General features: G+C 35.4%; 1 protein-coding gene across 8 annotated transcripts in view; it reads right to left on the minus strand.

Annotated features, from left to right (window-relative positions):
- The window catches only part of R3HDM1 (R3H domain containing 1), a 150218-nt gene that overhangs the window by 37438 nt on the left and 95797 nt on the right, over positions 1-16983 (minus strand). For all 8 annotated transcript variants that reach the window (XM_044242572.1, XM_044242575.1, XM_044242576.1 and 5 more), the window contains 2 exons: positions 14910-15064; positions 11255-11406 (listed from right to left, as the gene is read on the minus strand). In XM_044242572.1, coding sequence (XP_044098507.1) covers positions 11255-11406; positions 14910-15064 — 307 coding nt within the window. The remainder of the gene's footprint in view (positions 1-11254; positions 11407-14909; positions 15065-16983) is intronic.

A 16983-nucleotide genomic window follows, 5' to 3' on the forward strand; every position in this document is an offset into this window, starting at 1 on the left:
CTTCTCCTTTCCTCTTTTCCTTTGTGATCAGCCTTCATTTCAGACCATTTCTTATTGATCTTTTCTGCTGGCTACTAATCATCTACTATAGGTACTGGCCAACTATTACCACTGGGCCAATTATGACCCAATGTCTGCTTCTGACTAGCCCACATGCCAAGAATGGTTTTTACTGATAAACACCTGCAAATAATTTGATGACAGAGAACACTCACTTTGAGCACCAATTAAATGGAATGTTATCTCCCTACCTTAAGTAATTCTATTTTCATTAGTAGGTCTGTATTAAAAAAAAAACTGTGCTCAATTATTGCTATATTTTGAATTTTGTCAATAAATTTTTTTAGAAATATATTTATTGATTTAAAATATTTATTTATTAGAAAGAGAGAGAGAGCATACAAACATGTGAACAGGGAGAAGGAGACAGGCAGACTCCTGCTAAGTGGGGAGCCTGACATAGGGCTTGATCTCAGGACCTTGAGATCATGACCTGAGCCAAAATCAAATGTAGGATGCTCAACCTACTGAACTACCCAGGTGCCCCTGGAAATCTACTTTCCCTTTTATTACATAAATTTCTAAAATAGTATCCACAATTTCATATTCTTGCCTTTAAAACCTGAAGTATTTCCTTTCTGGCCTGTTACAGAAAGTCTGTTGACCTTACATATAGTAGGTATTTTTAAGTAAACAATATCCAAATAATACTTACACTTATCTCCAACCCTAGCATTCTTTTTTTTTTTTTAAAGATTTTATTTATTTATTTGAGAGAGAGACAGTGAGAGAGAACATGAGTGAGGAGAAGGTCAGAGGGAGAAGCAGACTCCCCACGGAGCTGGGAGCCTGATGTGGGACTCGATCCCGGGACTCCAGGATCATGACCTGAGCCGAAGGCAGTCGTCCAACCAACTGAGCCACCCAGGTGCCCCTCCAACCCTAGCATTCTATTGTTGCTAGTGAAACATTTTCCACCAAGATATTTGAATTTTTTCTTTAATCCTTTTTTTAAAAAAGATTTTTATTTATTTATTTGACAGACAGAGATCACAAGTAGGCAGAGAGAGAGGAAGGGAAGCAGGCTCCCTGCTGAGCAGAGTCCTATGTGGGGCTTGATCCCAGGACCCTGGGATCATGACCTAGCCGAAGGCAGAGGCTTTAACCCATTGAGCCACCCAGGCGCCCCTATCCTCACTTATAATATCACCAAATATTTGTATCTTCTTTCAAAGGCTCACCTAAATGTATCCCCTTCCTACTGCGACCACCACAAGCACGGATCTTGCTACTTGATGCTTGTGGTCTCTGCTCAATTCAAATGTGTCTCCGTGATTGCTACTGAACCAATAAAAAAAAACCCAAACAAACAAAAACACGTTATCACATCAATTCCATGCTTCAGAAACCACATTTTTTTGCTATTATTAGATGTCTAAAACAAATTCCTTGGCCTAACCTCTTACAAGCTGGTTTCTCCCCATCCTAACCTAAAAGGAAAAATTAAAATATTCTGTGGAAAGATGTTCAAAAGTAACATTTAATGAAAAAAGCAAGCTGCAGAATAAATCATTTCTATAAATATACATATGCAAAAAATTTCACAGTAGCAACAAAAATATTCCTAATCTCTCTACCTTAAAAACAAAAACAGTGATGCTCTTTTTCCAAACCACAGCTATTTTACATATCTACTTAAAAGTAGTAAAAGTATTAGAAAGGTACATACCAAAGTCTAAATTGTGATTATTTTGGTGAACAGTAATTGCTTTGCACAAAGGGCAATGGATAAGGCAGAATTTTAAAAATTCTACTCCATGTATTTTTATGTGGTTTAATTTTTAAACCAGAGCTGATGAATAATACATTAAAAATACAGAAAATACAATGTTTAAAACATTTAATTCCTAATAAAGTTTACATTATTATGTGTGCACTGAGAAAGGACTTGAGAAGTGCACCAAAAATTTTTTTTAAAAGATTTTATTTATTTATTTGAGAGAGCAAGCACATGAAGGCGTGAGGTGGGCAGAAGGAGAAAAGCAGTCTCCCCACCAAGCAGGGAGCCCAATGCAGGGCTCCATCCTAGGACCCAGATGTCCTGACCCAAGCTGAAGGCGGACACTCAACAAACTGAGCCACGCAGGTGCTCCTACATTAAAATTTAACAGTAATTATTTCTGTGTAGTGAGGCTGTAGTCGATTTCCTTTTTTACACTTTGTAATTCTGTATTTTCAAATTCTCTACAATGACTACTTATCATATATCATGAGAAATAGGGAAAAGACTGTTTTAAAGACAAAATACAGATGTAGGAGAAATATCTTCTCTTGTTGACAGATACCTACTGAGTGAATGAGGGAGGGCCAAAAGTATGGTCAGTTTACTTATGTATAAAATGATGAAATTTTTACATGAAAGGTCACTACTCCCCACAATTCTTTAAATACCTATTAAATAGTCTAAAATATTACGACTATCAGTCATCTTGGTGAATGCATAAAAAATGAAATAGCTATAGCACCCTTTTTCCTTCCTATTTAACATCATTTTCGCCAGTAAAAATTTACTAATGAATTTGCTGATAAATTCATGCCTACAAAAATAGTAAGATTTTATATTCAGTGAAGAGAAAATGAATTGTTATGGAAAGGCAATGTTTTAGCTCCAAAAGTCATTTTCTTTTTTGATTTTTTAAAAAGATTTTATTTATTTATTTGATAGAGATGACAAGTAGGCAGAGAGGCAGGCAGAGAGAGAGAGGGGGAAGCAGGCTCACTGCTGAGCAGAGAGCCTGATGCGGAGCTCCATCCCAGGACCCTGAGATCATGACTTGAGCCAAAGGTAGAGGCTTAACCCACTGAGCTACACAGGAGCCCCTAAAAGTCATTTTCTTATTACATTTTATTTCTCTAGGCTAGGTGTTAACTTCCTTATTAATAACAACAAAAGCAAAACTTCACCAAAAGATATGGGTCAGACTGAATCTTTGTTATTGACAATTATTTTAAAGGATGGCTGAGGCAAATGAAGAAATTAAAATGCAAAACCAGAAGTTTAGAAGAAATAAAATGAGTTCAAGACAGGTTCCAGAAGTAGGACAAAGGGGATACCATACGAATAGTAGAATATAAAAATGGGGAAAAACATACTCTGGGGAGGAAAAAGGGAAAAGACTTAAAAGTAGGTTTTCTTTTTCATCATTTCATAAAGATACTGTGAAGCATTTTTTAGCAAGTACTGAAAAATAGAGGTTATAGTCTCTTCAAAGTTTCTTTTCGTGTATGCTAGCCCTTTGAGATGACAGATCAAAAACAAAGGTATATATTCTCCTTTTGAGTTTCAAGATAAAAATGAGAAATGAAAGGTAAAGCAGGAGGAAAAAACCCACCAAAAATGAGGGCATTCTGAAGATTTATCTAACTAGCTTGCCACTTTTGAAGACACTGTAGGAATGGAGTTAATTTTCTCTCTATACCAAAAACTGAAGAGAAATCCCACGATTAGTTGTAAAACTAGTTTCTCTGACCACTATATGGCTTGCAAAAATAGTAATTCAAATTCTATTTTTCTGCATAAGAAGCTGCAAAAAAAAAAAAAAAAAAAGAGAGAGAGAGAGAGAGAGAGAGGGAGGTTGCTAAGCAACTCAAGCTAAGGAAGACATTAGTCAAAACAAAGTCTCAATGTTTTTGCAGAAATCTTATCTCTTCTTATCATCTGGTAATGGAATGAAGCTCATTACAGTCCATTTAGTAAAAACATAAAGAATGTTCGGATGAGGACCCTGTGAGCTCAGAGTTTAATATCACTTTGCATCTAAAACTGAGCATACTTGTTGGTATGGGGTAATTTACACAGTTTTAATCTTCAAATATTGGGTCTTGGATAAAAGTTTGCAAATAAACAGTGACAGACATAACTTTCTTGCAAATGTGTAAAATATTACTGAGTTGTGGCTACACACTGCTCAAGTCTATGGATAGAGAGGAGAAGGGCTGGTTAGGTGCAGGTGAATGGGTCTTAACTCTTGTTGCCTGAAGAATCACCCAGAGGGCTTCAAAAAATAATTATGTTCAGGCTTAAGATCATCAGGCCCATGCCAGGGAAAGGGTAATGTGGAGAACTAGGGGTTATGACCAGTATTTTTAAAGAGCCCTATAAGTGATTCTAGGACGTGATAAGATTAGGAATCATTGGTAGATATGTTAACAAGGTAGGGTGCTAAAAATCAGGGTCAAAGAGTTTATGCCTTCAGGTTAAATTCTATGGTTAACCTTTTCCATGTTTCATAGTCTATATGTAAAATAAAAACAAACACACATTCTTCTCAGAGAACACTCTGAGGACAAGCTTCAAGGCAAGTAAAACGTTTACACAAGAAAAAACTTTGGAAGAAAGGTTTTATCTGCATTTATAAGTTTTTTGTAATAGAAACACCATTTTAGAGGAAATGAAACTGAAGGTGAAGAAATGTTGACCACGTAGGGCTCAAATGATAATATGGTTATATACCATTTGGTTAGCAAAATGCTTAATATCTATATATACTTTGTTAATACTCTCAAATTCTCTCTTCCTTTTTTTTTCTTTTAAAGATTTTATTTATTGGGATGCCTGGGTGGCTCAGTTGGTTAAGCAGCTGCCTTCGGCTCAGGTCATGATCCCAGCGTCCTGGGATGGAGTCCCACATCGGGCTCCTTGCTCAGCAGGGAGCCTGCTTCTCCCTCTGCCTCTGCCTGCCGTTCTGTCTGCCTGTGCTCGCTCTCTCATAAATAAATAAAATCTTAAAAAAATAAAATAAAATAAAATAAAAATTTTATTTATTTATTTGAGAGACAGAGAGCACGCATGAGCAGTGGGGAGGGGCAGAGAGAGAGGGAGAAGCAGACTCTGATGTGGGGCTCCATCCCAGGATTCTGGAATCATGACGTGAACCCCAGGCAGAAACTAATCGACTGAGCCACCCAAGTGCCCCAAATGATCTCTTCCTTATATGCATTTTGTATGAATTTCTTTTTCCTTATGTATAAATTTAACTTTCCATAAAAAACTACAGCTCCCTAAGGACAAGGATTATGTCCTATCTTTCTTCCATTATCTAAATATATTTTATAGTCTTTACTTGACCATCATGCTTTACTAAGATTAAGTAGGCTTTAGCAGTAGTAATGATTAAAACTCAGTAACAATACGAATTCTATATTACTATTGCATTCTGCATGCCTTATGGTGTCTAACATTGTATTAGGCTTAAGACTCAGTTGGTTCTTGTTACTCCAGACAATTACGTTGTGAAAGTCATATGAACACTGAATTAGCAAATACTGGGCCATTGTCCCTGAAGGAAATACAGGGTTAGGTTACTGAGAGACTCTGGTCACAATATCCTTATCAACTGTTCAATACATAACCTGTTTTTGTGTTGTTTCTGTTTAAAGACATTTTACTTAAAATAGCTTTCTTACAATAACTAATTACATGTAATATTTTTATTAATGAAGCATTATTTGAGAAGGCTTTAACATTTTCCTGACCCAGAGTTATCTGTGACCATAAATCTCTTTGGCTTTTGGCCTCAGAACAATGCTGTCACTATGCTTTTTTTAATTGGTTGTCATCCTAGAAATCCAAAAATTTTTCTGCTTTTCCATCCTTTCCATAGCTTGATCACACACTTTAGATGTTACTTTAGCATTTTCTGGAGTGATCTCACCTATAGATTGGTGAATTTCTTTTTCCTTTTTCTGAATATGCCACATTGTTGATTCCTTAACATTGATCTGATGGCCAACAATATAATTAATGCCAGAACATACATATTTCCTCCATCAGGCAGATCACATAGCCTTCTTCTGATTAGGAAGACTAGAACTTCAGTACTATGCTTGGAGGCAATTTTAAGCAGCAAAATCACCAAATAATAGCACAAAAATGCCAAAACTGTGACTCTAGGCTGAAAAGAATATTCATAGTATGAGAACTAAAGTAAGGAGGAAGAGGGTCAACCTGTTTGACCTCAGCTGAGAATGTGTTCATTGAGTGACTGAAATTTTTCACTGTTCTGTGTATATCCACAATGATTGAAAAAGCCTGTAAATATCCACTTTGAAATTACAAATAAATTATAGGGAACATGAAAATTTGCAAATACAAATCCGCAGTGTTATCAACTTCACATATTTCTCTTTATGTGAGTTACTCTGAAGAGAGAATATATTTTTTTCTTTCCTCAGCTTAATGTTTTGACAAAAATACAGGTTTCAAATTCAGTGAAGTAAATAGAGACAAATTTTTTAAAATCTACAAAATGTAGTGTCCTTTAAGAAGTCTTGGCTTGGCATACTAGAAAAGAAAAAATATGTAAATTCTGTTCACACAGAAAACACAATACACAAAACAAATGAACATTTTACTATATTTAGTCTACATGGGAATAACACGTAAAAATACTTTCTGTTTTAAGGACAGACTAATGATATTCTATGGTTTCTTCCAGCTTTCTTACTGCTTTTCGGGAAAGTGCACAGCCACCACGATGATGGGGAAGAAAGCCTGGAACCAGGTAAGCAGTAAAGGCATGGAACTATTAAAATAATTCATAGAAAAAAAAAATCACAAATTCCTCAATCTTTTTTCAAAGTAGAGCCCTCCAACATCTGACTCACAGTGTTCCTTTTAAAAACTTAGTTCTGGGGGAGCCTGGGTGGCTCAGTGGGTTAGGCCTCTGCCTTCGGCTTAGGTCATGATCTCAGGGTCCTGGGATCAAGTCCCGCATAGGGCTCTCTGCTCAGTGGGGAGCCTGGTTCCTCCTCTCTCTCTCTCTGCCTGCCTCTCTGCCTACTTGTGATCTCTCTCTGTCAAATAAATAAATAAAATCTTAAAAACAAACAAACAAACAAAACTTAGTTCTGGTAACTGCACTGCAGATTTAAAGCACTTATACTGACAATAATGACAATGAAAGATCCTGAGTTTAGAAAGTAAATGAAGATATCTCCAACATGCTTCAAATTTCTGTGGGGGCGCAATGTAATTACCAAAGCTCAGGATTATGGCTCTGAATCAGCAATAAAAAGTTTAACTATTTTTATTGTCCTCTACTTAAGAACACAGGCAAGTATATATACTAGAATAATTTCCACACACAAAGTCCTACACATGGAATTCCTCACATCAGTCCTATGAGGTGCTCATATTTTACAAAGGAGAAAACCAAAGCGCAAAAAGACTAACTTGCCTAAAGTAACAAAGGCTTCTTGAAGTCAGGTTTTGTTTGATTCCAAATCTCATCTTCTTTCTAACCATATCATGTCCCCGCATCAATGACTAAAGGCACAAGATTCAGTTTTTTAAAAAAGCAGCTAAGTTAGACCATCTCATATCCTGATATCAAAGCGGTTAGATTCCATGATGAAGAGCCTCAAGGAATAACGCACACATTTGGGCTCTTGAGAAAATGGCAGAGGTTACAAGCACAGTGTCATAAAATAAACAAACAAATGAAGTTACAGGAAAAAAATCTGTATCATTTGTAGATACAAATTAAATTCTTTCATCATATTTCAAATGTGATATGGTTGTGTATTTAAAAAACCCAAGCTATAGACATTTCATATTTCAAATTATTTATAAATTCCATTTTGTGTCTGTGTTAATCAATCTTAATTGTGTCTCTATACCCATTATCCATGTTAGCATATGATTAGGTACAAGGAGGAAAGTGAGGAAGGATATAAACCAGGAGAGAAACATGGGTTACCCAGGATGTGTGTATATGGGGAATAATTTCATTAAAGGGTTGGGGGAGAGAAGGACGTTATAACAACAGAAAACTGCTTGTGTGACATGATTTCATTTACACAAAATTATGTTTGTGAAGAAATGAGGAAAAAAGCCACACATAAGACAAGAATGTCTTAGACTAAATTTTACTAATCTGATATTCACAATACACTATTGAAGAAAAATTGCAAGATAATGTCTATTTCATTAGAATCTACCACTTAATTTCAATATACATGTATTTTATATGTGTATATGTTTGTTTGGTCAGGAGACTAATGTGACAGAATGCACACACTAGCATGGGAACACTGTTCACTGGAGGTAAGCACAGAATGGGGCATGATGATTAACTTTGTTTTTACACATCTTTGTACTGACTGTTTAATTTGTGTCAACAGCATAATTTATTTTGTAGTAAAAAAATTAATGAAAAATTTTACAAGTACATAAAGGTTACCGAAACAAAATATTATTAAGGCCAGTAATTACACATAAACAAGAATGAAGAACATATCTGTATCAATCCATATTTGTAAATTGGCCTTTACCATTAAGGAAGTATGTTCATTCAGTATGCATTTACCAAGCTTCTATCCTGGGCTGGGCCCTGCTCTAGATGCTGGAATATTCAGACAAATCTCTGCTCTGCATGTAAACACAGTGGAATATGTATGATTAAATATAATTTATATAAGCTAGTAAATCTAGATTTATAAAGGAATGGTCTCCACAGTATTGGCCCTTACACAGTAATGATCTGGTTAACAAGTGCCAAGAGTTAATTTTTAAGTCGGAAATCTGAAATATTATGGCAATTTGCTTATTAAATATTGCCCAGAATCAGAAACAAAATTTTCTGGGAAGAATGCTGTTATATTTTGAAAAATAACATTAGTTACAAATGTTTTTCACCCAAAGGTATCCTTAATTAATTCTGTATGACTTGTATTCCTATCTAGTAACTAACATAAAAGGTACCAGAATACAAGACTGACAGGATACACATTTTTGATTTATGTGCAACTCATTCCATTTCTCACATTGGTAATCCCTAGTTAGAAGAGATTAATGCTAGTTTGTTACACAGTAATAGTCACTACCATCAAGTAACAGCTAGCTTATTTCAATTTTCTTTTATTCTCTTAGGTTATAGCCCTAACCTGTGAATAATTCCCAAAACTTTTTCTCAAGATTCAAGCTGGAGAAGAACTTCACTTCTCTTTTAATTGCTGGGCTTCCAAGCTATTCCTCTGGCCAAGGCTAGCTCAGCAAGTTTTTGTTTTCTTGTAGAAGCAGTCCCAGGAACTAAAAGTTGGTATGGTTCTTTTCAAAGTGTAGTTATTAGCATCTACTTGACAGCTTTTATTTTTTTAATTTTTATTTAGTTTTTTAAAAAGATCTTCTTTATTTGTCAGAGAAAGAGAGAGCAAAGGCAGAGGAACAGCTGGCAGAGGCAGAAGGAGCTCCCTGCTGAGCAAGGAGCCCGATGTAGGACTCAATCCCAGGACCCTAGGATGATGACCTGAGCCGAAGGCAGACACTTTAACCAAATGAGCCACCCATGTGTCCACACTTGACAGTTTTTAGTGCCTGCTGTCATATTTAAAGTTGAACGTGGGGGACAGTACAAAGCTGTGCTCTCATCTCTACACATACTCCTGGGGTCACCTCTCTTGCAAATCAAGGAGACAAGATTGCTTCTGTTTCAAGGTATTGATAAATATAACAAACACAGGGAAATTTAAAGTCTAAGTCATTTTATATAGGTCCTTTAAGGCTTGATCTTCCTTCAAGAATTCAAGCTTATTGAATGTCTACCCAGCATGTAGGTCTACACAAGTTAACTTATAAAAACAGGTTTTTTTTTTTTTTTTATCTCAAACAAGTCACTGTATTAATACCAACTTCCCTTAGCCTCCATTCTACACTGGAATGATTTCTTTGGTAATTTTCTCTCAGGTAAAAGGTTATACTTTGGTTCAAAAAGTAGATAACCCATCCATTTTCAAACTGTCCATTTCACCTGCTTTAGCACAGAATTCTGCTTTTGATAGCTCTGAACCTGAATTGGCAATACAAATCCCACATTTACAGAAATTGGGAAAAGAGGCTCAGATTGGGAGTATCTTCTTATTTAGAAATTTTAAACTTCAACAACAAATGGGAAATTTGACACAATACACATTTCTATTTTCATTGTGTATTTCCTCTACCGCTAAAGCTGGGGCTCATTAGAATATAAAACTCCAAAGTTGCCTATGATTCACAACTAACTCACTGTTTAAAAAGCCTGCACATTTCAATCTGTGACAGCCACAGAGGTGGAAATGACAAGGAAGTATGTGAATCATGTGTGCGTGTGACAACAAATAAGATGAGAACCAAGACTGAGGAAATATGTGAGTTCTTGTGTGTGTGTGTGTGTGTGTGTCTGATAACAAACAAGAGCCAAGTTTCCATTCTCCCAAGTAGATTCAATGAAGCACGTCTGTCAATCCCTTTCTCACCTCTAAATACCATTATCTGTAACCATAACCAGTGACAACCTCTTATCAGCAATTAGAACACAGGTTCTCCTTCTTAAAAAGAGCACTGCTGTCCCTCTGGCGACCTCACAAGGATGTCATGAAATAAATAAAAGACTACAGTACTTTTCTTTCTTTCTCCTTCCCTTCCTCTTTTTTTTTTTTTTTTTAAAGATTTTATTTATTTGACAGAGAGAGAGAGAACAGAGGGAAAGTGAGAGGGAGCAGACTCCCTGCTGAGCAGAGAGCCCAAGGTGGGGCTGGATCCCAGAACACTGAGATCATGACCTGAGCTGAAGGCAGATGCTCAACTGACTGAGCCCCTGTAATACTTTCTGAATAACTGACTAAAGTTATCCAATTCAAAGGACGATTACTCTGTATCACATTCAGCTTATCAGAAGAGCTTCTGCTCCTCCAGTTTGAAGTAGCTAACGTAGTAGCTTCATGACTTGTTTTTATATAGAGCCACTACTATCTTTGCTTCTCCTAAATGCCCCCCCCCACCCCCGAGGCTTCCTCTTAATGATGGAAAATGAGCTCTCTAGAGCCTGAAGATTTTCAGAAAGAAATTCTGTTGCTGAGGTTATATACAAGAAGTACCTTCTTCCCCAACTCCTACAAAAGTCTTAAATAGTAAATGCTCCAACTCCAGGGTCTATGGCCAACTACTATTCCATCTGGCTAAGAGAAGAATGGCCTACTTTTAGGCACCTGAGAGAAGATGTGACCCTCCTTTAGGTTACATATGAAATGTTTGGCTTATCTTGATTTTGTTAGAAAAACTATGAGAAAAGGAGACTGTATCCCACCTTCTCAATTCTATATTATACTAGATAATGATTTCAGGTCATGCTCCTTAGTCAATTTTAAAATTAGTAACAGATCATAATCCTGATAAACAGTTAGCAGCTATAGGATTAGGTTTCTTAGTTGTACTCACCTTAAATTATTTTGTTGGCCAGGTGGAATGACACTATAGTAAACTGGCATTCCTGTTGTGGGCATAGATCCTTGATTAGACTGATTAGGGAACATAACAGGCTGTTGATAAGTCTGATGGGCAATTCCTTGAGAAGTTTGAGGCAGTGAAACCTAAAATTTGAAAGACAATTTAAAGGGAAAAAGGTTCTTCAAAACCTTGCAAATGATAATGTCTCTTGCCTCCACAAACACTTCTAGTATCAACATTTAGAAATAAGCTAAAGTGCCAAGAGTCATGAGAAGTTAGCCACAGTACCACCACTTTATTTATGTTCTTTTCAGCCAGCTTTAGCTTTTGGCTAGCATTTAGCAACTGAACAGTAGGCAAGATGCATTAGATTATAAAAATAAAATGTGACTTACATATTTAAGTAAAAGTTGTTTTAAAAAATAAGTGGTTTCCAAATAAGCATGATCATTTGACGTGGAAGAGTAGATAATACAGTACATCTCAGACAGAGCTAAATAAAACTCAGGTAGGGCAGCAGTGAGATACACTGGATCAGAAAGACCGAGTTTTGGAGCTTAAGATATCTAGATGTGATATTGGCTTTATCCTTTAGCTATCTATGAAACGTTAGGCAAATGATTTAACTATTTTGAGGTCCAACAGCTCCTTATGTGAAAAAATGAGATGCTATCCCCATCTCATGGGAGGCATTATCTCCACTGTAATCTCTGCTTGTAGGATCTTGCAGAGTAGACATCTGGTGAACAGAGGATCTTTCAGTTCTGTTTTCTATATTATCTACATAGAACCCACATGAACAGAATGGACTTTTGAGGTCTCTGGTTTCTAAAATAGAAATCACAGACACAATGGACTCTTCTGTTGTTGTTTTTTCTATTGCAATGGGTTCTTAATTTATAAATGGGTCACAACATTACAGGTGGATTATACTGATTTTGGTAAGTAAGGCCAATACAAAAACTTCTGATGGTTATGATGATGATGATGTTAGCAACTGTAGTAGCAATAACAGACGATACTGATGATAATGCAAATTAACATTACTAAGTATTTATTTATCACCATGCATCAGGTTCTGTTCTAATAACTTTATGCATGTTATAATATTAAGTCTTCCTAATAACTATAAGAAGGTACTTTTATCATCCCTATTTTATAGATGGGGAAAATTGAGGTTAAGTAACTTGTCCAAGGTTGTATAGCTGGTAAGCAGGGAAGTTAAGATTTGAAACTATACCTTCTGGCTCCAGAGCTTCAGCTCTTTAACCATTTCATTATTCTCTATACCTGGCTTCCATGATTTAGAAGGTGATTAACTTCTAATAAGTCTTGTTTCTGAAATGCAAACTAGTCTTTTCAAAACACACAGTAATCCCTTAGTTACTTTCAATTTGGCTCAGTTATTGCAAAGAGGAAGTTATTCATTTGATGTATCCAACTCTGTATAACATAATATATATCAGTCTTTTGTGCCTACTGTGGGAGTGTAACATTCTAAGATTATTATTTCTGATTGTATCTAAGTCAATATATACTCAATGCAGATCCAAGGACAATGACACAGTTCAATCCAGACAATTAATGTATAGAACAAATCTGTAACTAGTGGTAAAGAAAAACTAAAAAAGAGAGGGAACAGTGTGTGAGACATATGGCCACCAAATACAGTTTACTGAGGACAGATGATTTTTCTTAGTTTTTAGACAGCATTTTATCCCTCACTCAGCCTCTCTACCAGAGGTAGCAGGAATCATAAAGCAGGCTCTAATTGCTCTACAGGGCCACCCTTCTCATAGTCTTTTACCCATTATGACGATTATATAAAATACTTTGAGAAATGATTTATAACTTTAGAAATTTTAATTATTGTCTTAGTTCTGATACATTTCCAGTATCTAGCTTAAAAAAAAAAAAAAACCCAAAACCATACATTAACAAGTCTATAATTTATTTAAAAATTGTATTACTTGCACTAGACCGTGAGTCCCTAGAAGTAAAGGGCAGATCTTAGTTTCACAGTACCTGGACATCTAACCGGTGCTCAATGTACTGGGCTAGGTAGCACAACCAAGGTCCTTGACAGAAGAGATTTCCTGGCCTGGTACTGATCCTCTCTAATGTCTAGCTATGGAGAAGAAGGGAATGGGCAGTCTCATGTGCCTGGGCTCAAGCACAGAGGATAAGGAAGCATGGAGATGGGAGAGAAAACAAAGATGCAAAATCTGGTTTTATGCTCCATCTTTTCTTTTTTCCTTAGCTGCTTTCTATTAGTAAGAAACTAGAAAACTAGACAAACAGATATATATATTATATATATATATATATATATATATATATATATTTTTTTTTTACTAGACATACCCTTAGAGCTCACTAGTCCCTGACAGTTCCATAGTTTACATTTAATTCCAATTTAAAATTTCTGGAATTATACGAAATATGCTAGCATCTTTACTCATATCCCTTCCCATCCCCAGGATTTCTTCTTAACGAATTTATGCCCATAATTTTCTTTTAAGAGACAGTTAAAGGTTTTTATTTTTCTAGAAAACTTCTACATTTAGGTTCCTAATCTATTCATGGCTCTACTTCATAATCCCTTTAGTTATGGGTCCGTGCACTATCATCAACTTGTTTACATGTACATTTATCTTCCTAACTAGACTGTCTTTACCTTGTTGAGATGAATGAAAACGGTCTCTGATTTCTTAACATTGGGTTCAGCTATGGAAAACCATGAGGCTAATTTGCAAGTAATTAAAAAAATAAAAACTCATTTGCAAGTAATTCCAGAAAGATGAAGGAAGAATAAATTTCTGAAAATATGCCATATTATACTAGATATATTTCACTTATTCATGGAACAATAGATATTTCCACTTTAGAACTATAAATTAAAATCCACATTTTTATTTTTATTTTTTATTTATTTATTTTTTTAAATTTATTTATTTATTTGACAGAGAGAAATCACAAGTAGAATGAGAGGCAGGCAGAGAGAGAGAGGAAGCAGGCTCCCCGCTGAGCAGAGAGCCCGATATGGGACTCGATCCCAGGACCCTGAGATCATGACCCGAGCCGAAGGCAGCGGCTCAACCCACTGCGCCACATTTTTAATACATGATATCATATACATGATATGCCATTCTTTTTTGGGACTGAGGTGAGGAAAAAGACCAGTTCCAGCATGGAAAACAACATTCTTCTCTATAAACACTCATTTATATTTTGTACTCTACCTTACTCTTTTAGATACCTATCTCTACCATTATTTTCCCTCTCATTCCACTCTTCCCTCAAAAGAGACTTTATAAGAAGCTGAAGAATAGAATAAGATACTTTCTTATTATACATTTATACCATTGGAAACACAGACAATGCCAAATAAAATTTACTTGCTACTATCAATGTGGTTAATATTGTAGTTCACATATAATTTTTAATAAAAATTACAGAAGTGAATGAATAAAGCAGTACATGAGGGTAAAACAAAGCTGCTATACTAATAAAACTCTTGAGACCATAAAGTTATGTATCACAAAAGCATTTTCTCTATATTAACACAAGAGCAGATAAACTGTGGCTATACATTTTATTTATTCAAAATCTCCTCCACCCAAAGATGGCAATAGTGACAACATACCTGGTATGATGGCACTGAAGGATATGGGATGACTACTCCTTGGATCTGATTTCCAATGCTGCTGGGCTGGCCACCAACTAGGCTCTGACTCTGGGGTTGCTGAACTCCAACTAGTCCTTGGTAGTTTTGCTGGTGGTTGGGTATAACTTGATAACCTGTAATGGCACAATGAGTTAAGCCCTGCTTTGAATTTATTTATTTTTTTATCTAATAGAATGTTTTTGTGTTTTAAGCAAATATTTTTGTGTTCTGAAATGACAAAATTCTGTTAAAATAACAAATCTTAAAAACCCTCTATCATGAGAGCTAACTTTTAAAGGGTTTACTGTATAGGTAACTCCCAGCTATATTTTTCCCCACTTAAAATACATTCAAGTAAATTTTGTGTACAAAGATTTCCTTTATAGTTGAGGAAATTTATATGGTCACAGACTTGGTTTATAGACAATTAGTTTCTGAGGACCAGTACTGGCTACATAATTTCTAGTACCTAGGCAAGAGGAAAATGCAGGACTGCTTGTTAAAAATTACCGAGAATTTTGAGTTGGTAAGAGCAGAACATTAAACCAAACACAGGGCCCTCCCTGTGTTACATCAGAGGGTGCATGCCCAGGAAGCTGGCCCTTCTGAATACCAAAAGCAGGAAAGAAGAGAACCACTTTTATAGAATGGTTGTCACACTAAAATAGGAATCTTTATATTAGGAATGTGTCAAGAGCACAAGGAAAATGGAGTCATTTAGCAAATTTTTAGATTATTTCCTTATTATATTACTAAGGTCACTTGGCAGAGAAACAGATCATTAAAGAGATTAAGTAATTTGACTGAAGTCACAAATCAGACACCTAAGGGACAACTCTTCTCTAAACTAAAGGCACTGATAGTAATTTACTACTTAAGTATTTACTACTTAAGAGTTACTTAAGTAGTAAATTGAGAGTATAAATTTACTTTTTAAAATAAAAAGCAATTATTTATTTAAATAAAAACCCACAATGATAAGCTTTGAGTAGTGAATTAAGAATTGTATTTAAAAAAAGAAAGAAAAGAGGAATTGTATTTTGTTTCTTGACCCCAAGAGGATTCCTTTTAGGTAAACCAATTATCTCAAAACTTATGTAAATTACTAGACGTTATCAGAAATCATTTTTTTCTTTCTTAAAAGAAACCAGATAAAAATAACTAACCATCCAGCTTCAGGGTATTTAAAAAAGTTTCTACAAAAGATGAACAAAACTATAGTATTGTCTATACAAACTTTCACAACTAGATGTCAGTTAAATGATTTCTCTGGTAATACCATAAATATATCTCACTATCTTATAAATATCAGTTCATTTCTATGTTTATTAATCCCCAAAGCAACAGAAATGGCAAAGATCGCATCTCAGGTATTTAACTATAGACAACAGCATCACTGTAGCTGCCTTGAAGTCTCAATGATTCTGCTCAATGACTAAATAATTTAATAAAGTCTAGGATCAACCTTCTCTAAAGATAGAAATACAAAGCATATTTGTTAACTAAAGAACATATTAACACCAACAAAATAAAAATGCAGTTATAGTGAACTATTATTTACAGTGAAGGGTTTTGTAAAATTATGCTATCTCTATGGCAATAGTGCATTATGGCCATGTTACAAATGACAAATCGAACTTAGTACAAAAAATTTAAATTCTAATCCTAGTCAGTAATGAAGTGATTGATAATATGCTATATTTCCTCAACTTTTCTGTGAATGAATTTTCTGTAATACTTAAACTTGTAGGCAGAGAAAGGACCAGGGGAAGCTCATTTCTTGCCCTTTAGTCTTAACAATTAACAGTCAGCCCTCTTTTCAGTTTATCAAATCACATGTACTTCAAATTCATGTTCTAACTTCCAAACACCATGAAAACATACATTGACACATTTCCACTCCTAGGAACATAAAGAGCAGGAATGAAAATGGGATGTGAAGATACAACCTTTCCTTGTGTTGGAAATACTACCTCAGAACATACACATAGAGAAGCATAAACTGTAGTGTCAGAATTTGGGCTCAGCTCTTTATAGATTGGAAAAGTAAATT

This window comes from Neovison vison, chromosome 3, assembly GCF_020171115.1.
Source record: "Neovison vison isolate M4711 chromosome 3, ASM_NN_V1, whole genome shotgun sequence".
Lineage (NCBI taxonomy): Eukaryota > Metazoa > Chordata > Mammalia > Carnivora > Mustelidae > Neogale > Neogale vison.